The sequence below is a fragment of the Callospermophilus lateralis genome, chromosome X, assembly GCF_048772815.1.
Source record: "Callospermophilus lateralis isolate mCalLat2 chromosome X, mCalLat2.hap1, whole genome shotgun sequence".
NCBI classification, from domain to species: domain Eukaryota; kingdom Metazoa; phylum Chordata; class Mammalia; order Rodentia; family Sciuridae; genus Callospermophilus; species Callospermophilus lateralis.
This window is the reverse complement of record NC_135325.1, coordinates 18934781-18957505: the sequence shown is the minus strand read 5'-3', so window position 1 is coordinate 18957505 and position 22725 is coordinate 18934781. Positions and strand designations below refer to the sequence as shown.

Sequence of the window (22725 nt, the reverse complement as noted above, 5' to 3'; positions counted from 1 at the left end):
AATAAGAATTTTCCAATTATCAGTCTCATATAATTGTTTTGTAGGAATAAAATTAGTCTACATGTGGATAGAGCTTACCACAGAACTAGGAACTTAAGAAGTGCTCCAAAAATATTAGTTATCACTAACAAATGTCCATTATTATAATACTGCCACCAAAAAGTGTCTTAGTCTATCTGGGCTGCTATAACAAAAAATTCCATAAACTGGGTGGCTGTAAACAACAGATATTTATTTCTTACATTTTTGGAGGTTGTGAATCCTAGACCAAGGCACTGACAGATTTGGTGTCTGGTGAGGACCAATTCCTTATGGACATCACCTTCTCCCTGCATCCTCACATGATTATAGGAGCTATCTAGCTCTCTGAGGTCTCTTTTATAAGGCCACTAACCCCCAAAACCACCTCCTCCAAAGCTCCACATCCTAACACAATTGCCTTAGGGGTTAGGATATCTTTTTATTATTATTACTTTTTAGGACTTCAACATATAAATTTTGGAGCAATCCACACATTCAGGTCATAGCACAGAATGAACATCACTGACACTAAACCCAAAAAACAATAAGATATCTTGTATTTCTTTGCCTTCAATATTTCTTTGCCTTCAATATTCTCATCTTCCAATTTGTGTCTCTTTGCTTTAATATTCTCATCTTCCAATTTGCTCTTGACTATTTTACACAGGCACTTCGGGGAGAGATTGCACCTCTAAAAGAGAATGTAAGCCACGTCAATGATCTTGCTCGCCAGTTGACCACATTGGGCATTCAGCTCTCACCATATAACCTCAGCACTCTGGAAGACCTGAACACCAGATGGAAACTACTACAGGTAGATACATTATAAGCATTGTTGTTCCTTGTTACAAAAAGATATCAAACAGCTAAAACTTACTTATAAGGAACAATGAAAGTAATATCTTTATTTGATGTTCACACTAATGTTTTGTGAGGATTAGATAGTGTATATTATTTGGTAAGTTCCAATGTAAATATTTTCAAACTATTATTAATTTTGGAAATGGCTAAAAGTTGAACTTCTACATGTTGTGCAATAAATATGAAATAGAATGCTGAATTGTGATGGAAGAATTGAATTGCTAGCAGATAGTTCCTTTGTACTATTATTGCTTGGATTCTTAAAATATCTTTTCCTTTGGAATCCTAATTTAAACAAAGTCAGTAGTTAGATATGTTCTAAAATTGTTTGAATGAAGAACATCTCATCACAAACCCATACATGGAACTTTTTCATAGGTTTTCCTAATGAATACAGGGAATAGAAATATTCTCAAGGTCACGCTTATTAGCTGTGGGACCTTGGGCAATTAACCTTTCTGTGACTCAATCTTTCATCTGAAAAAAAAGGGAAAATAAATTCTCTATAGTATCAGTTTATTATAAGAATGAATAACTCATAGTAAATATAAAATGCTTGAAACAGAACCTGCTACATAGTAAACACTCTGTAAATTCTAGCTCTTGGTGTTATTTGATTAAGATTCTTATACTACAAAGGTTTGGGAATATGATGTTTTAGTTGGGTGACCTTGAGGCCATTTAACATATCTTTTGTCAGTTTCCTCATCTCCAACACAGTTGCTATAATAATGAATGAGTTAGTTGATGTAGAGTTCTTTGTATTTGGTTCATAGTGAGAACTCAGAAAATGGCTGTAGTGGAGGTGTCTCTGTATTCCCTATGTGTATGACAGTTATTTCTCCAAACTACAAAACTGGTTTAATCACAGACTTAGGTAATCATTTTCTCTCCTTTCCCAACTTCATAGGATGCAGATAGTGTACTCCTGAGAACAGAGAAAAAACTGAGTTTAAAAATATTTGCTGTCAAAGTTTTAATAAGAAAAAAATAATAAACCAGTTTACTTTCCTATTGACAGTCCATTTAGGGGTGTGATTGAAAGTTCTGTTAAAGAATTACTAGATCTTTAATAAAAACAAGCTCCAAATTCAAGACCTCTTGGGATCTTGTATAATTTAATTCTTCTTTTGATGGATAGTCTTGAAATATTTGTATGATATATTGTTATAAGTGGCATTGACTAAAGCTTGGCAATATAGTTAAGTGATTATATGCCATTCTCTGTCTGCTCCACAGTAGTTCAGTACTATTAAAATCTTATCAGTTTCATGGGACTTGGGTTGTATGTAGCTCAGCGATAGAGTTCTTGCCTAGCACATATGAGGAACTGGGTTTGATCCTCAGCATGACATAAAAATAAATAAATAAAATAAAGGTATTATGTCTATCTACAACTAAAAACAAACCTTATCAGTTTCATCCTTAGTATGTTTTTAATTTTAACCACAAATAAGGAAAGCGTCAAAGAAAACCAATGGCCACATTTGTTCCATTCAAGTGTTCTCAAATTATATTTTAAAATTTCTTTTAGATAGCTGAATGCCACATTTGTTTTTGAAATGTGGTAAAGATTTGTGACAGCTGCATGTAAATTTATAAATAAGGTCAAAAGATTATAACTGAAAGGAAATGTTCTTTTAGAACTCAATGCTAAGTCCTGGGGTTATAGCTCAGTGACAGAGCACTTGCTTAGCATGTGTGAGGCACTGGATTCAATTGTCTGCACCACATAAAAATAAATAAAATAAAGGTTCATCAACAACTAAAAAAATATTTTTTAAAAATCAATGCTAAATGATCCATTCCACTTGAACTACTTATTTAGATATAAAGTGTAAGAAAATATTTATAGCTGAATTTTTATCCATTCTTTGAAATGACTAAAGACTTGGCCATAAGTATAGAGAAGAACATGTGAAGAGATAGTGTGATGGAGTAAAAAAGAGCATTGAATGAGGCCTAACTTTAAAGTAAAGTTCAGTTATTCTTTAACCATGTTATCCTGACAAAGCCAATTACTTCTCCCAGCTTCAATCTCCTCACTTTGAAAATGAGATAATTCATTTGTCTGAAGTTACATTTGGTTCAATTCTATAATTCTGTATCTGGATATCTAGAGGAGATTCACATATGACAAAATTTAGTTTAGAACCAATGAAGATGCTTCTTTTTATTCATAATACAGATGTAGCTTACTGGAATTACTTTTCAGTCTTTAAATGTTTAACCCTTTACCCCAAGCCTATACATATGTTAATTCAATCAGTTTGTGGTATATGCTTCTTTTGTAGCAAATTTCACATTTCTATCTTTGGACATGGTCTTAAGGATATGCTTTGAAAGTGTTTATAGCACAAAGCTGATAAGTCTGAGGTTTTGGTTTGCACATAACTGAGTCAAGTTGATTCCATTATTTTTTTATGTGTGTGTGTGTGTGTGTGTGTGTGTGTGTGTGTGTGGTGCTGAGGATTGAACCCAGGGCCTTGTGCATGCAAGACAAGAACTCTACCAACTGAGCTATATCCCCAGCCCCATGATTCCACTCTTTGACCATAATTCTAATCTAGATGTCAGTCCTTGTTCAGAAAGAGAACAAAGCAAAGAAATTATGTTTATATCAAGTTTATTCCTATTACTGGAAGAGCCACTTATAGTCCTGTTGAGAACATTTTACATTTATAAGAATGTATATAAGTAAAGCATTACCCTGCTTCTATGGTGGCAAGCACAAGTCCATCATTGTCATGACATCATATTTGTATAAAAATAATTTATTTCCTTACTATGCTATGTCAGTTAGCTAAAATCATGCTAAAGACTAAGAATGAGTTCATAATTCCCTCTGATAAGATAAAGAAAAATGGAAAAGCAGAGAGTTGGAATAGTGGGAGGCAGATATAAACAAAAGAAAACAAAAATAGGCCAGACACACAGGCACATGCCTGTAATCCCTACTATTCAAGAGACTGAGGCAGGAGGATCACAAAGTCAAGGCCGGTCTGGGAAATTAGCAAAACCCTGTCTTAAAAAATAAAAAAGGTCTGGAGATATAGCTCAATGACAGAGTGTCCCTGGGTTCAATCCCCAGTACCACAAGGAAAACAAAACAAACAAACCAGAAAGGGTCTTAATTTGAGTTAAAATAGTGTAATACAAGGAATAGAGTCACATGCTATCAGGTTTGTCTCTCTTGATATCAGAATATCCTGGGTTTAATCACATCATATATTAATTTTGATTTTTAAAGAAAGTCATACTGGTATTTTAGCTATATGTAAAATGGGTGAAAGTGGTGGAACCAGATTAGCAATTATAGGTGTGTTCATCAGAAGAGTAAAGCACAGTCCCAAATGACCAATATATATATAGAAATAGAATAGAGTATACAGAGAATTGCATTTTGAATCCACATATGGAAGTACAAGAGACATTGCTTAGCTTGTTTCAAACTTTCTGTGGGAATAAAATACTATTTTCTCCCTCAGAGTGCTCATTGGTATGGATGTCACTACTTGACCATTTGACAGTGTTTATGCTATTGGAAACCATCATTTTTTTCAGTTTTTTATTTGTTCTTTTTGGTTATACATGACAGTGGAGTGTATTTTGACATATCATACATACCTGGAGTATAACTTCTTATTCTTGTGGTTATACATGATGTTGAGTTATACTAGTCGTGTATTCATATATGATAGCATGTGACTCTATTCCTTGTATTACACTATTAACATCTCCCTTCTCTTCCCTTCATTCCCCTTTATCTAATCCAGTGAATTTATATTCTTCCCTTCCCTACCCTCCCTTGTTGTGGATAGGCATCTGCATATTAGAGAGAACATTTGGCCTTTGGTTTTTTGAGAGTTGGCTTATTTCACTTAGCATGGTATTCTCCAGTTCCATCCATTTATCCGCAAATGCTGGTAATCTCATTCTTTTTATGGCTCAGTAATATTCCATTGTGACATGTACCACGTTTCTTTATCTATTCATTTGTTGAAGGACATCTAGGTTGGTTCCATAGCTTAGCTATTGTGAATTGAGCTGCTCTAAACATTGATACAGCTGTGTCACCATAGTATACCAATTTTAAGTCCTTTGGGTATATGCCAAGGAGTGGGATAACTGGGTAAAATGGTGTTTCCACTCAAAGTTTTCTGATGACTCTCCTTGTTTCTTTCCAGAGTAGTTGCACCAATTTGCAGTCCCACCAGCAATATATGAATGAACCTTTTCCCCCACATTCTTGCCAACATTGTTACTTGTATTCTTGATAATTGCCATTCTGACTGGAGTAAGACAAAATCTCAGCTAGTGTACTTTTAATTTGCATTTCACTATTTGCAAGAGATGTTGAACATTTTTTATATATTTGTTTACCAATCATGTTTCTTCTGTGAAGTGTCTATTCAGTTCCTTTGCCTATTTATTGATTGGGTTATTTGTGTTTTTTTGGTATTAAGGAAACCATCATTTTTTTCAGTTACAAAGAGTTCTCATCTACTCTCTCATTTAACCCTCACAACATTATGTATTGTGATTATAATTATATTTTATGATCAGTCAGTTTTATAATGTAAGGAAACTAAGACTTAGAAACATTAAGTGACACAACTACAGTCATATCACTTGTGTCAATCAGGATCTGAATCAGGTCTTCTAATCTACCCTTTTTTGTTTCCTCCTTTTAAAGTCCTATTAAGTTTGGACTTAACAAAGTCAATTTAAAGCTATTTTAGCAACACACATGTAAAGTACTTCATTTTTTATACTTAAATGATTCTCAGGTATATTAACTTTGAAATCTTCCTTTTAACAAACCAACAGATTAATGAGTCCAATTCATTGTCCCCCTAAAAATCACACTTGTAGTTTCAAATATAAAATTTTAAAGTATTATATTCCTCATTGCCTTTAGAGCTCAGAAATTGTACTAAAACCAACCAAAAAATTAAAATTTTTAACTCAGAAAGTCTTTTGTTCTTCACTTTGGTGAGATAGGTTTTCAAACAGGTCTTCTCTCTGTGTGTAGGTGAGTATATCCTTATCATCTTTGAGCATAGAATCTGAACCTTTAAATATGTTGACAGATTTTGAGCATTTTACTCACACCCTTCTTTTTTCTAATGATTCTATACTAATTGCTTTATGTTATGGAGTCCCTCCTAGGTAGGAAGCCTAGGTGAGCTCTAGCATCTGCTCCTACAAATAATGTGAGCCTATTACTACCTGAAAGTAAGGAGAGGATATCCAAGCATCCTTTACTTCAGTTAACAAAAGTTAACCCACTGGGTTGGTTCTACTGATGTATTCCTAGCATATCCTATTTTGATTTTTTTCTTTAACAAGGAAGATCTAAAATTCTTCTGCTTTTGATTAGACCATAGAACTTAGTCTAAAGCCATTCTCCCACAAAATATATTTTCTTACATCAATGGTTCCCACAATATAGTGAGCATCATGATCACCTAGAAGCCTTATTAAAACACAGATTTCTGGGTCCTACCTCCAAAGTTTCTGATTAATTAGGTCTAATTTAGAGCCTGAGATTCTTCATTTCTAGCAAATTCCCAAGTGAGACTGATACTGCCCATCCAGGGATCATACTTTCAGAACCATTGTCCTATATTAAGCACTTGTCAGGTAGTCTAAGTTTGAAAAATTGGAAAAGCACATGATTTCTGAAGCGCTTAAACTCTAACTAGGAAAACTAAGTATACACAAAGCTCCATTTTAGAGGAGAATTATAGTGCTATAAAAGCACAGAAACCCAGACACTTAAATTTTCTTTGAGGTAGAAAGAGGAGGATAAAGGTAAACTTGGACAATGCCAGGAAACTTTTATTAGCTTCCTAGTAACATACTCTGTTACTTTGCTGCTATATTTATTTGATATATCTGCTGACCAATATGGTAGCCACATATGATTACTGATCCTTTGAATGTCCAGTCCAAATTGAGATGAGTTGTAATATATACATATGTGTGTGTGTGTGTGTGTGTGTGTATTCAAAGACTATAAAAATGTAAATAATTAATGTTTGTATTGGTTACATGTTACTTTGTTGTTCCTTTTGGTGTATTTGGTTAAGGAAAATATGTCATTATTATGAATTTCATTCATTTTTATGATTATTCAAACTTGGTGTTTTTCTTGAAAATAAAAAAAGTGAGCCTGTCACTTCAACAAAAACAACTGACAGATTTTTCTCTTTACTTTTTGAATGTGCCTACTAGAACATTTAAAATTTTGTATGTTGCTTTTACTATAATTATATTGGATAGCAGTAGTCTAGAACATAGTTCTAAAAACCTATGATGGCTAAGAATCACCTGCAGAGATCGATAAAAACACCCTCAGGAATTCATTTGGTATTGGGTGTAGCCTATGATTGGGCATTTCTATCAAGCTCCCAGGAGATGCTGTTTTTCTATAACCATAAATAGAAATTCCTTCCCATACTGTGGATTATAGGGTTTTATAGAGAAGTGCAAAAAATAGATTTTTGCATCAAGCATTGTCAGTAGCTTGAATACAAAATTGTCTTAGCCATATACCACTATTTTTATAAGTAAATCAGTAATACTATTAAACTTATACAAATGTTTATCAATTGGTCATTTTTCTCAGTTAACAGACACCAAGTAGTTCTTCTATCCTGCAGTTTGGGGAATACTAAGAAGGGATCCACCTGGTTTAAAAAATTAGAAACCATTCCCACTCTCCAAAACATTGCAGTAACCTGTAGGGAAAACAATTCTTAACACATTTTAAACTGTAGGTTGCTCTTATAAAAAGATTTCAACTATAACATCTAGGCAGATGTGCCCACAGGCAGGAGTCTTTATAATATAGAAAGTAAAGAAAATGAAAAGAGGAAAGAAGAATGTGTTTGTTTTTGAAAAGGTTAGGTCACTGAAGGATTTGTTGATATTAGAAATAGAATGACCCCTGAAAGAAGGACAATTAAGTTCTAGGAAAACATCTTTTCTGTGAGGAGCAAACAATCATTTATGCTTAACCTTGACTATGTTTTCTGAATAAAAAAGGAAGCCAGGAACCAGACCCTCTAAAGAATTGACAAAGGGGGGGGAGTGTCAATCTAAATGCCAAGGATAGTTACACCCCTGGGAACATACTGAGGTCAAAGTGCACTGTCAAGAATGTTTGGTTTTCAGTGTTTCTACCATTATGTTTACTTTATTCAAGAGGAACAATAACTGAAATTGCCCAGGTAACCTTGAAGGTAATATGGACCAGATGTTCCAAAGTCTGTCCTCCTCATCTTGGAAGAAAAAGAACAGCCTCATTTTTAAGGGCGCTTAGAACTATATAGGGAGACGAATGATGTAGGGAGTGTGACAAAAAAAAGAAATTATATGTGTACAAGATGGGAATGAAGCCATCAGGAGTCAAAAGAAATATTTAGGAGTTGAAGAGAATGAAAGGCATATTATTTTTTTCAGACATTTTAGCAAGTGAACCCAAATCATTATGAAGTATTATTTGTTATTTGATTGCTTGATATTTATATGCTACCTAATTTCTAATTTATTTTAATCAGGAATTATTTTTCTAATTCTGAAGCTATTATGGTAATCCCTATAAGCATTTTATTATTTTTTATAATGGAATGTGCCCCTATTAGATGTGTTTAAACAGCAAATTTACTTATTGATGTGCATTTATTTGTTTCCCAATATCTCTAATTCCTTTCTGAGTATTTAAAATTGTCATATTGCTCATGTTTTCTTGTCCTCCCTTATTTTGAAACTGATGTTTGCCCTTGCCTCCAATTTCTCACTGCTTTTTTCTTTCTTCTTTTAAGTGTTCTTCTCTCTCCAGTCTGACCTCTCCTGCCCTGGAGTTTGACCCCGCCCACTCTTTCCTCTACATTTGTTTGTCCAGCTTGTTTTCTTCATTGCTTTTCCCACTGTCCGGCTGTGTGTGAAACACTCTGCCAGCAGCTGCTCACAGTTCCCATGCTACGTCATGCCCAGCATTCAAAGAGCTGCTGTTCTCACATTTCCACCAGCAAGACGCCCCCTCTCCTCCTCACTGCACATTCCTCCAGAAAGTAGAAAAGAACCCCTTTTCAGGCCATATGAAAAGCTACATGTCAGAGCCAACTCTGGTTAGGAGGATGGATGCAAGCTTACAAAATTACAGAAATGCTATTTTTAAAGATAAATACCACAAATTGAATTTCAAAAGCATCCAGAATTTATTCTGATACTTCTTTACTTTTCTAGTTCTTTGATATCCTTAAAATATGCTATAACTTGTCCCATCACTTAATATATTAATTAATTTAATAAGGTACATATGTGAGTGGAAATACATTAGAAAGTAATTATTATATTAGAAATATAGCCCCTTACTTGTAGTATTTTATTCAGCAAATGTATATGTGCAATATGGATTTGAGAAGAATTGATTTTAGCAAGTATCCCACGTGATTGAGATTAGTAATGAGCACTTGTCTAGCACTTACTGCATGCCACTCACTTTTCTGAGCAATTTGACATGCATTAATGCTTGTAAGCTTCACAATAGCCCTGCGAGGTGGATACTATCCTTATCCCTTTTACAGATGAGAAGAATGAGGACTCACAGGATTAGGTGGCTATTCTGAGCTAGTAAGTGAAAGAACCAGGATTTGAACTCAGGCAGTCTGGCTGGGGAATCCATCCCTAACTATGTAATTTCACCCCTCTGATATTAAATTGAATCACCATAAAATCATTTCCTTTTAATTTGCAATCCAGCCCCTTTAAACAAAAAGAAAATCTTTTCCCTAATATTTATTAATTTGTCAGGAATCACCTGGAACCAAGGGTTGAGGAAATAAGTATTTAAAGTAGGATGATTACATGAATCTCAGACCACAATCTCAGGAACAGCCTGCTTAACCCAGAGCCTGAATCATTCACAGATTAAACACTAGAACCACTTTCTGTATCACCAGGTGGGATTAATCATTAAAGTGTTCCTGAAGTGAACAGAAATACTCCTTCATTCAGTCATCCATTCAATAATTTTTTTTGGTATTTACTCTTTACTAAAGTCTGTATATAGGAATACAGTGATAGAAAAAGCCTCTCTGGGGGCTGGAGTTGTGGCTCAGTGGTAGAGTGCTCACCTAGCATGTGCGGGGCACTGGGTTTAATCCTCAGCACCACATAAAAATAAAATAAAGGTACTGTGTCCAAATACAACTAAAAAACAAAATATTTTTTAAAAAAAGAAAAAGGAAAAGCCTCTTTGGAGGGTTATAGCTTCTTGAAAAGACAAACATTAATTTTTAAAATCTCCCACTAATAATTACACAATGCACTAAATGTTGTGAAAGAAAATACAGGATACTACAATGAGGATGTGTGGGGGGTGAGCATGTGTGTATTGGGTGAGACTGGGAGGCAGGAAAGGATGATCAGAGAGTGGTCTTCAGGCTTTGGTTAACTGAGTAACTTTTCTATGCATCTGTAACTTATATTTTAAATGGCCTGAAGCTTGGGACTAACAAAATAAACAAAGTAGTTAAAATCCAGTATGTAAATTTAATAACTAGAGATCATTTAAAGTAATGAACTGCAGAATTAACATATAATTAAGTCACATATAAAGAAGATTTCCTTTCCTTTCGTTATTACAGACAGCATCCTGTGTGCTTTCTTCACACCGTTTTGAAAAATCTATGCTATGTGTTTGTTGACTTATTTATTGAAAGTCTATGGCCCCCATCTGAATCGTCAGCTCCATGAGGACAGAGGCCCTTAATACCACATCTACTAACACTTGGCAGTGTCTTTTATATAGTGGGCATTCAATAAATATTTCATGAATGGATAAATTCATGAAACTAAGTAAAAATATTATTGAACATGATTAAAAATAAGCAGAAAGTTATATCATAGAGGGAAAAGTTATAATTGCTGAAGACATACTACTCATGTCTAAACCTGTGGATTTATAAGGATAAATAATACTTCAATAATTTTCAAAAAATCCCAAAAACTTTTTCAAAGAAAATTAAATATTTATCCCTTACACTCAGGTGAACATAATTCACCTATGTCTTAGACCTTTTTCAAGGATTAATGATCCAGCTGGGTTCAGTGGCACATGCCTGTAATCACAGCAGCTTGGGAGGCTGAGGCAGAAGGATTGTGAGTTTAAAGCCAGCCTCAACAAAAGTGAGGCACTAAGCAGCTCAGTGAGACCCTGTCTCTAAATAAGATATAAAATAGGGCTGGGGATGTAGCTCAATGGTTGAGTGTCCCTGAATTCAATACCCAGTACCAAAAAAAAGAATTATTGATCCATGAACTCAGAAAAACATAGAACATACTTTGTTACCTTTGGGGAAAAAGAGATTGAATAGCCTCCCCTCCACTTTTTATAACAGCATTTTGAAATAATAAACATTATATACTTAAAATGTAAAGTCAACATATGATATACTCTAAAAACTATCATTATTATCACCTTCAAAATAGTGGATATGTATTTATTACACTCAAGTTTCCTTGTGCCCTTAGCAATACCTCCTTCCTTTCCTGAGGCAAGCACTATTCTGTTTTTTGTTGCTGTAAATGATTTTGCATTGTCTAGTTTTACATGAATGGGATGCATAGTGTATATTTTGGGTTTTTTTCCAGTCATCATATGTATCTTGAGATTCATTCACATGTTGCATATATCAATAGTTTATCCCTTTTTATTATTGAGTTGTATACCATTGTATAGATATACCCTTGTTTCTTTATCTGTTTACTTTTTTTTTTTTTTTTTTAGCAGTACTGAGGATTGAACCCAGGGCCTTATACACCAAACTGTATTCCAAGCTTTATTTATTTATTTATTTAAATTTTGAGACAGGTTCTCACCAGATTTCCCAGGCTGGCCTTGAACTTGCAATTTAGTTGAAGGACAGAAAAAAAGCACACTAGGCAGGACCCCTACCAGTCTCGCTGGCATACTCCTGCCTCAGCCTCCCAAGTGGCTAGGATTGCAGGCATGTGCCACTCTACCTGGCTGTTTATTTACTCTTCAGTAGACATTTAGATTGCTTTCACTTTGGGGCTATTACAATTAAGACTACTAAAAGGAGTCAGGAATCCCCAAAGCACATCTCTCTCTCTCTCTCAAGATGGCGGACATCCTTCCTTGAATGTGTGTCTGCTTTCTTAAATAAATCTCTGTGCCTCTGACTGGCCTGTGTTGAAATTATCAAAAATTTAAATTTTTTTTAAAAAAGACTTCTATGAGCATTCCTGTACCAGTCTTTTTACTGACATACATTTTCACTCCCTTTGGGCAAATGACTAGGAGAGGAACATCTAGATAATATATGGTAGGCATGTGTTCAATGTATTAAGAAACTGCCAAAGTCTTTTGTAGAGCAGTTGTAGCATGTAACATTCTCACAAATACCATGCAAGGGTTTCAGTTCCTCCACATCCTTCCCCAAATTTAATATAGTCAATCATTTTAATTTTAGCCATTTCAATAGGTTTATATTGAGACAGTGTGGTTTAAATTTGCGTTTCCCTAATGACTAATGTTATAGCCACTCCAACTTTCTTATTATTTTGTTGATATGGTATAATGGTTTTAATACTTTTACTTTTAAACTGTTTATTTCTTTATAGTTAATATACATTTCTTGTAGGTAACATTTAATTAGATCTTGCTTTTTAAAAATCTAATCTGACCATCTATTTTAATTAGAAGTATTTAGCTTATTTATATTTTAATGTGTTTATTGATATGGTTAGATGTAAATCCATCTTTCATTAAGCCCTTTGTTTTCTCTTTGTCCCATCTGTTCTTTGTTTGCTTGTGCCTCTTTTTCTATTTTCTTTTAAATTGATTAAATATATTCAGTGAGTCCATTTTTAGCTCTTGTGTGGTATATTAGCTATGGCTCTTTGTTTTTATATTTTAGTGGTTGCTTTAAGGTTTACAGTACACATATTTAACTGGTCACTGTATAACTTCAGGTAACATTAGACCTCTTTATATATGCGTATTTCCATTTCTCCCCTTCTAAATTATGTGCCATTATTTGATCCTTAAACATCTTGCTTTTAAGATTAGGGAGTAGACCAGTGCTCATTTGGGGCCTGATTATTTCCCACTATTGAGGCAAGATCCCACTGTGTTTCCACTTTGATTGGTGGGAAATAGATATTCCTGCCCATATGGGTGCTGAATACTTTTAACTCTAATCTTTTTTTTTTTTTTTGGTGGGGGGAGGGTGGGTACTGGGAATGGAACCTAGGGGTGCTTTCCCACTGAGCCACATCCTTGGCCCTTTTTTATATTTTATCTAGAGACAGGGTCTCAGTAATTTACTCAGAGCCTTGCTAAATTGCTGAGGATGGATTTGACCTTGCTCACTTCCTCTCTCAGCTTCCTAAACTGCTGGGATTAAAGGTGTGTGCTACTGTGCCTGGCAGCTCGGATCTTTTGCTGTGATTCTTTTCCAGCTTCTAGTAATTTTCTCAGCTAAATACTTGAGGGGGAACCTCTACAGATATCTATGTCTGTCTGTCTGTCTCTCTCTCTCTCTCTCTCTCTCTCTCTCCAGCTCTCTACTCTCGCATTCTTTGAATTTTTCATTGCCTTACCTTTCCATATTCTCTGTTTAATCTCCTCTACTGGTAGAATCTGCCAGAATCCTCCTGGGTTTTCTTCCCTGTGCTCTGATGAGGAAACTATCTCATGGTAGTAAGATAGTAGGATTCTAGGTAAACCCAAGGATTCTAGGGTTTGCCTCATATATTTCCCACCTCTCAGAGATCACTATCCTTCCTTATTTATTTCCACTGCCTTGTAATCCATACACACACACACACACACACACCATGTTTTCGTTATTTTAGGACAAAGGGTAAATGATGTGGTCTTTATTACTGCATCTAGTTTGGTAACAGAGGTCCTAAAATAGCATTTGAAGCACTGTTATGTTTTTTTCTTCATCTGGAAATGATATCCAAGGAATGCTGGGGGAAAACAGGTAATTAGCTGATAATGTACAATACTTCAGACACAGAGAGTCTGATAGTCACTTACCAACATTGCACATACTTTATTTTTCTTTCACAATAGCAGTGATTGCCTTGCTCTGATTTCATCACACATTTTGCCTAGTTGCATTTAGGAACTTGCTTTTGCAATCAAGTTGGATAAGCCTCAGGCCTTAGTGTAGATCTGAAACTATGGTTAGGGCTCAAAGCCAAGGCTATGGAGCAAGTTGCTCCAAGTATAAATTAGCCAATAGTTCAGCTGCTAAATCTACTTTTAAAACAACTGAATCCATTGGTGGATTTAGTTGCTTTAAAAATATTCATTTGGAATTTTTGAATGTTTTTATATTGTTAGCTTTACACTAAGCAATCCTTCTTTAAAAGTTCTATTTAATTAATTTTAATACCATATATTACCATGCATATTTTATTTTAGGAAACATGGCTTGTTACCACCCGTCAATTCAGAGACTTTTAGCTCTAACAGTTCAGAAATCCAACTCTTGACTTTACGAAGACACCACATGATATGTCATAGTTCACACTAGTTAATAGTAGAACCAGAACTAAAAACATGTGCTCTATTCTCTTTACAGGACTTTTATTTTTATTTAAAAGGGCATTCATCATTTTAAATGTTCTATATTGTAAGACATTTTTTAAATGGAATTACTTATCCACATCCCACCTATCTTGCAAGGTCCATGTGAAACAATGAGAAAAGGTCTGTGAAAGTACATCAGAAACTATTAAATGCTATTAAAATGTTAGGCTTATTATTAGAACTGCAGTTCATCTCCATGAAACCTTTCTAAACTTTCTCTTTTTCTGAACTTGAATATACAGCATCTTTTATAATATATTTGTTCTTTCTTTATAAGAATTTAATCCTTTCTGCCCTGTCATGCTATAAAAATAGGGGCTCTCTTTTTTTCTATAACCAATGGATATTTTCTAGTATACATCTAGAAGGTTCCCACTAAATACGATGTAAAGGTCGGGCAAACGTCGGAGGAAAAGACCACCAAGAGACTGTCTCATGCAACAGCAAAGGGTTTATTGGGGGTCCAGCATGCTGGGGCTCTGAGCTCACTTCAGAGGAGCAAAGAACAAAGAGCCCCGAGAACAATTTAAGCAGAGTTTATATACATTCTTTGGAGAGGGCAGGGACTTTACATACATCATAGCATCCTTTAGCAAATCATCACATACCGCGGGAAAATCAAATAACAACTCTAAAACATGATTAGCACATTCACTGGTGGGAACAGGTTGTCTAGGGGTGATTGGTCAGTACAAAGGGGGTATTCGTTTGAACTGATTGGTTTAAGCCAAGAGGGGTGTACGTGCTGAACTACATGGTTTCCCAACACCATAAACTACTGGGAGGGTCATCTGGCATCCCAGGTATTTCCCTGTCTCATGCCAATTGGTGGCTGCTAGGGGGCTGCTATGGGTCCCCACCTAGCCTGACTGAGTCAGGGACACCTGGCGCAGCAGATCTCTCCTGTAGATAAACAACTTAGCAGGGTGAGAATGTGCCTAGGAGTGCTTTGTGGGTTTTTCCAAGGACAAAGGTCATGTCCCTTCCTTGGACAGGCTTTGCTCTGAGATAGAGGCTGGTTTTTCAACATGTTGAATAAAACTGAACCAAATTTCTGTCTAGATATATGAAGAAACAAATAAACTTTCTGATCTTCAAAAGAAAAGGTATTTCCAAAGCTTATTGATGGTATCTCTTGGCATTTTTTAAATGAAAATGCTTTAATTTGTCCTAGATTCAACTTATGCATCATACCTGACTCCTTTTGTTAAAACCAGACTTGCCAGGTGCAGTGGTGCACACCTATGATCCAAGCAACTCTAGATGCTGAGGCAGGAGGATCACAAGTTCCAGGTCAGGCTGGGCAACAGTGATAGATACCCTGTCTCAAAATAAAATTTTATAAAGGGCTGGGATATAGCTTGGTGGTAAAGTGCGCCTGGGTTCGATACCCAGTAGGACACCCCCCCAAAAAAAAAAACTGAACAGGCTTTCAGATTAATATAATACTGTGTATCAATAGCTGCATGTACTGGCAGGAAAAAAAAAAGAAAAATGAGAACATGGTCATGAACTTCAAATCCCCATACAACACATGTACACATATACTTTTGGAATTCCTATCCTCTGAATTATGATTTACATTTCTTTATTATCTCAATTTGTCTTGATATTTCTAAATATTAACCTCTGTTTTCATTGATAAATATTTACTGAACTACCTCTCATTGGGCTTTCTTTTCATAACACAGAAAACTCAAGTGTGGGGTAGGTTACTATATGTGGCATTTAGGAAATATGAAAATATTTTGAATTGCTTCCAATAAATCAGGATCCCCAATTCACAGGCCCACCTTTCCCATCAGATATTTAAATTTAGGGGGAAATATAGTCATCCATGGGACATATAACTATTGTGGCTATGCTGGTCTTAGGAATTCTAATGTTAGTCTCTTTAAATTAAGTCTTTCATTGATCATGAATCTCAATGTATTTTGGTGTCATATGTAGAATTCTCCTTTCAGTTACCTTTTCCATTATGAATGTTACCTGCTCTCTGTCTGTTAAGTGTACTGTTAAACCCTCTCTTCTGTCTGGTGGACCCTTGGCTGCTTGGTGAATTAGATGCCAATTTTGGTTACTGAGGCTTCCTTTCTAGAATTTTCTGCTTCTAAACCAAGTGTAAGACATCTCTGCTAATGGTCAAGAAAAAGGCAATGAGTTGTCCTCTGTTAGGCCTCTAAGAAGTTTTGTTGAACTCCCGAGGTATGGGAGAGATGTACAGTTTCCCTTTCCCCAAATCTGCATGTGTATACTCTTCTTCCTTATTGGTAGAGTTCAGGCTTGTGAGAATTCACCCTCTTCCATGTGACCATGTACATATATGTAGGCCCCATCCCAAGGGAATGAATCATGATAAACCTGAGCTATTTCATGGTGATCTGATGATCTCAGTGTCACTGTCAAAAATGGGCCACAGGCATTTTATGCAATCTCAGGCAATAAACAACAAGGGGTAGTTGGCTAAAATAGTTTCTGAGATAGATTTTCCTTATCTAGGAAACCAAAGAGACCTTCTTTCTCTAGTCAGAATGACTAGTTCTTCATTGTACCTGTCAAACCGTGTTTTGAGATGAGATTCGATTCCCCACTTCCCCAATTTCCTCTGGGTTCTTGTCTTGAGAATTTTGAAGAATAAAATCCAGAAGGGAAGAGTAAATGGAGAAGGATTTATTTAAGCAAGAAGAGATAGAGCTCTAGCTAGGTGGGAAGGGGCCTAATAGCAGAAAAACCCATTTTGTGAATTGGGGATTCTGATTTATTGGAAGCAATTCAAAATATTTTCATAGTTCCTAAGTGCCACATATAGTAACCTACCCCACACTTGAGTTTTCTGTGTTATGAAAATGGTACATATGGTTCTGGGCAGAACATGGAGCAAAACCTATGTAAAATAGGTATCAAAAAGGCATCATGGCTATCATCTGGGTTCACTTCCATTCTCTTTTCTGTAACTTCCACCTTAATTCATCCCCACCTTCTGTTTTCCACCTCAGGGACAAAGAAATTGGCTAGAGGCTTCCCACTGGTGAGCTTCAAGGTCTTTTACATTCAAAATAGGCCTTATTGATTAGCCTTCAGGTGTGGTTGAATGGGACCCATTATCCTGAATGCCTGGTCATTTTACTATCTATTCTGTTTCTTCCTCATTCACCTGGAATGCTCTTCCTCCAGATATTTATATGACTAACTGTTACTGCCTTTAAATCTTACTCAAATATCAATTTCTTAAAGAAAATCTCTTGAAAACTGACCACTCTATTGAAATGGCTCACATCCTTCTTCCTAGCTATCTCAATCCATTCCTGAAAGCAAAAATAACAAAAGGGAGATAGACCTTGACAGACCAGCGGTGCTTTATTAAGCAGCAGAGGGGCACATTTTCAAGTGAAAAAAATGGCAACTGGTTACAAGTGTGGTCTGATTTTTATAGGGTTCAAGTGAGACTTGAATCATAGCAGGATGCTGTTGGTTGGGTCGTTAGGAGGAACAGTTGTGCAACTTCAAAGCCTGTTGCTTCTGGGAAATGGTGAAAGTCGCTACAATCTATTGTCCTCCTTTCTCCCTGGGGGTTTTTGTTCCCCTTTTCCCCTGGGGGTTGTTGTTTTCCATAGCCTTCAGTTCCTCCTTATTTTGCCCTGGCAATTCTTCTACAAAGGTGTTCCCCCACCCATGAAGTGTGTCTCCAGGTAACTGAACCTTTAATAGTCCTCTCCTACTCTGAGCGTATGATGGCCCTGTATAACAAATTGAAGGCAGCAGAATTAATCCTGCAAGAAATCCAAGGTTGCCTTAAAAGAATCCGTATGGTTTCTGTCTTTACCTCTTAGAATGCTTTCTCTGAAAGAAGTGAGTTGCCATGTAAGAAAGTTTCACTACTCTAATACTATTATGCTCTAAGGTGATCTAAGTTGGCCACATAGAGAAGCTTCATGGAAAGGCAGAAATTGCTAGCCAGCCCTAAGGTGGGGATGAATGTCCCCAGTCATCCCAAGTGAGGCACCAGATGTATGAGTGAAAAAAAAAATGTCTGGGACACTCATTTCAGTTAAACCTTTATATCACTCCAGCTTTATCTGCCATCTGGCTGCAAAGATGCTGAAAACCCCAAGCAAGAAACATTCAACCAAGCACAGTCAACTCAGAACCATGAGCAATCATGATAAACTTTTGTTTTTAGCTCCTAAGTTTTAGAGAGATGTGCTAAGGCTGCAAAAGGAACATCTGTCCTGTTTTCTTTTTCCTCTGTTTCTTTTTCCTTCCATACACTCATACTACAAAATTAGCATCTTTAATGTGCTGTTTTCATTGTCTCTAGACTATGAGAAAGCTTCATGAAGCCAGGGATGTTGTATGCTTTGTTTGCTGATGTGTTCAAAGCACCTAAGAACAGATCCTATCATGATAAATACTTGTGAATGGATGACTGGATAGATCATAACTTCAGTGGTTATTTTATGTTTGTGTTTCAAGTTCACTTAAGAATGGCAGGATGGAAATATGGGGAAAACCTGAGTCCTAATAATGTCATTGTGTTTCTGAATTACAGCAGCCTTGCCTCTGTGTACCTTGACTGTCAAAGACATTTTATGTTGTTTTTGTATTACTTGCAGCACAATGTGTCCCATCTGGCACGTGGTCTTTTAGATCATGCCTTTTGGAACCAGAAAATAAATCCAAATGGTAGACATTACAGCATCCTCAAAACCACTCTTTCCCTTATCTGCTAAGGCTTTCCTTTTTAGTCTTCCTGCAACAGGTGTCTAGAGAGCCATCAGTCTTTTAGAAATGATGGGACTTCTAACCCCAAAAGTTATTATAACTTGATATTTTCTTTAAGTCCTCATGAGATTACACTGCCCATTCCACTGATTGGCCACATTTATCTGAATTTTCAGTCTTAAGCTGGGACTCCTTTCACTCAAGCTGGAACCAATTGCCTCTACATAGCCAATAAAAGAGACTTAGCCTTAAAAAAAAACAAAAATCGTCCTACTTAATTATATTATTAATTATTAAAATAATTATATCAATTATATAAAGCTTATGAAACCAAGTAAGTAAATCAAAGCACTATTTGGTTAATGCTTTTATCTGCAAATCACTTTTTTCTGAAATCCAATACAGTATCTTTTGTAACTATATTATGTAGAGACTCTCAATTTGGCAGCAGGGACAAGGATGTACCTGACACTGGCACCCTTCAAAGATGTTTCATATATGAACTCTGTAAGTGGAAGTTACAAAAGGTAAAGAAAGAAATGGAAGTGCTTTCTAGAAAACACAGGCCTGGAGGTCTGGGAAGATCTGCCGTATCTTGGGGTATTTAGAAGTCTAAAATGATTGAAGTATGGAGTGTACTGTAGAGAGGGCAGAAAAGGTAAAATAATATCTATGCAAATGAAGTACATGTAATTAGGTGAGAAGGAAAATATTTGTTTAAGTTCTTTTAACTCTTTGTATTTGTCACTCATAAGGAAACTATTTCACTAAGATTTTTTTTTACCTTTTTATCTTCTTTAGCAAAGTAAATAAGGAATAGAAATATTTTAATGTAAAATATTCGTTTGACCTGAAAGAATACTGAAGATTTCAGACCATTTAAAGTTAAATATTTTAAAGTTCTCAATTTCTTCTATTTGGATGAACAGAAAATTTCTTTTCAGACTTCAAAAATATATGTTTAGTTTTTCACAGACTAATTGCTCCTGCTTTCATGCCAGTCTCATGGGCATCCACATGTTCAAGTTCAGCAGGTAGGAATCTGGCCTTTGAGAATGCAACTAGAAGAGTTAAGGAATGCATGATTACTCTTGTAATTACTTGAGAGGATTCTGAAATCCTGGCGGGGTTGATGGGGCCACCAGATAGCATGGGTCAAGAATGTACAAGAGGTTAGGAATTCAGACTGGAGCTAAAGTGAGGAGTTAGGGTAAACAGGCCCTGAATGTAAAAGATCAGGAATTCAAATTGACAGTTAAGCCAAGAAACCAACTTCTTAGAAATGTAAACTTCACTTAAGTCAAAAGCTCTTCAAACTAAGACTCTCTAATGTACTTGCCAAGGTCAGAGCTAGTATATCTACTTTCCTGAGTGGTCCTGGAACTATAACCAATTGAAATAGGGGATCACAAATGATGTGGATGGTATGTTGGTTAGAACACTTTAAATAGCTAACAGCAGAATGCATGACTTTAAGGGTGTTACATTTGTTTTCCTTAAAATTTGTTTTTTCCAAACTTCTCTTGTCATGAAAAATGCTAGGAGCACATGATTGAATTGCTAATTCCCAAGCTGCTTCATTCTGATACAAGAGGTTTGGGAATCTTTGTTTTTAACATGAAAACCTTGATTGCCAGTGGGATCAGACAAATTTTGAAAAGTTTTATTATTTTGTAAATAATAGAGACATTTGATAAGCTAAGACGGTGGTTCCCAAACTTTAGCTTGCAGCAGAACCCCCTGGCTTGTTAAACTACAGGCTAATGGGCTCAACAAGAGTTTCTTATTACTTACTGGGTCTGGAGCAGAGCCTGAGATTTTGCATTTCTAGGAAGTTCCCTGGTGACATAGATGCTACTGTGGTTAGAAACCATACTTTGAGAACCACTGGTCTAACATAACCACCAGTTCAAAGGCCATCAGATGTAAGATTGATTCCTTTAACAGCGGAATTATGTCAAGGATTCAAGGTTAGCTTCTCTGGGAGTCTCTTGGCTTTCTTCTCATGGTCCCAAAATGGCTTCTTACTGCACCAAACTACATATCTTCAGACAACAATAGCCAAGCCAAGAAGAAAGGGAAAAGTGCAAGGATAACTGGATGTATGTGTGTGTGTGTGTGTGTGTGTGTGTGTGTGTGTGTGTGTATGTACATGTGTATAATTGTGCCTGTATGTTTGTGTGAGTTTGGAGAAGAAAACATTTCCCAGAAGCTCTCTAATAGATTCTCGCTGGAGAACTAGGTCTCATTTACCCTCATTTGTTGGGGTGGGGGTAGGGATAAGATGCTAGAGATTGAACCTGAAGCCTTGTACATGATAGGCAAGCACTTTACCACTGAGCCACATAACCCAGCCCTCATTAAACTTCTTTAAACCAATCACTGATTAAGAGCGACTATGACTGGTACAGACCAGATTCTCCCCCCAAAGCTGGGTCCTCTGGTGCCCAATATTCTGCACTTAATTGAGCTTCTTTACCAAGGAAAAAGAATTGAACAGCTATTAGGTAGGCAAATAGCTGGCTATACCACAAATATGTTCTGATACTAGTCATTATAGGTAGGTTCAGAGTTGAAAATACTAGTATAAATGCTAGAAAATAATATATGATATTGCCTTTGTCATCACTATTTGCAATTGAATAACACACTCTTGAAGAATTTGGCCAAGTATATTTGGCCAAGTATAAGTGTGTGTGTGTGTGTGTGTGTGTGTGTGTGTATGTACATGTGTATAATTGTGCCTGTATGTTTGTGTGAGTTTGGAGAAGAAAACATTTCCCAGAAGCTCTCTAATAGATTCTCGCTGGAGAACTAGGTCTCATTTACCCTCATTTGTTGGGGTGGGGGTAGGGATAAGATGCTAGAGATTGAACCTGAAGCCTTGTACATGATAGGCAAGCACTTTACCACTGAGCCACATAACCCAGCCCTCATTAAACTTCTTTAAACCAATCACTGATTAAGAGCGACTATGACTGGTACAGACCAGATTCTCCCCCCAAAGCTGGGTCCTCTGGTGCCCAATATTCTGCACTTAATTGAGCTTCTTTACCAAGGAAAAAGAATTGAACAGCTATTAGGTAGGCAAATAGCTGGCTATACCACAAATATGTTCTGATACTAGTCATTATAGGTAGGTTCAGAGTTGAAAATACTAGTATAAATGCTAGAAAATAATATATGATATTGCCTTTGTCATCACTATTTGCAATTGAATAACACACTCATGAAGAATTTGGCCAAGTATATTGGGGAAAAAGTACTCTTTCAAAGCTCGCAGTGTAAATGTAGTCAGCTTGCTTTTCTTATACCTGTGTATGGAATTGCATGCTGTCCCTTCAAGTAATGAAATTTAGACAAGTTGGAACCTGTATAACAGCAAATCAATACTGAAGTTATAGGCAAAGCCTGTACTTGTAGAGACTAACACATAGGATAGAAAGACTTCGTGACCAAAATTTAACAAATTCCACACA

The 22725-nt window shown here is 36.0% G+C and overlaps 1 protein-coding gene across 5 annotated transcripts in view; it reads left to right on the top strand.

Annotated features, from left to right (window-relative positions):
• Positions 1-22725, top strand: part of Dmd (dystrophin) — a 2011337-nt gene that overhangs the window by 1669965 nt on the left and 318647 nt on the right. For all 5 annotated transcript variants that reach the window (XM_077107047.1, XM_077107046.1, XM_077107045.1 and 2 more), the window contains one exon: positions 689-835. In XM_077107047.1, the coding sequence (XP_076963162.1) occupies positions 689-835 (147 nt within the window). The remainder of the gene's footprint in view (positions 1-688; positions 836-22725) is intronic.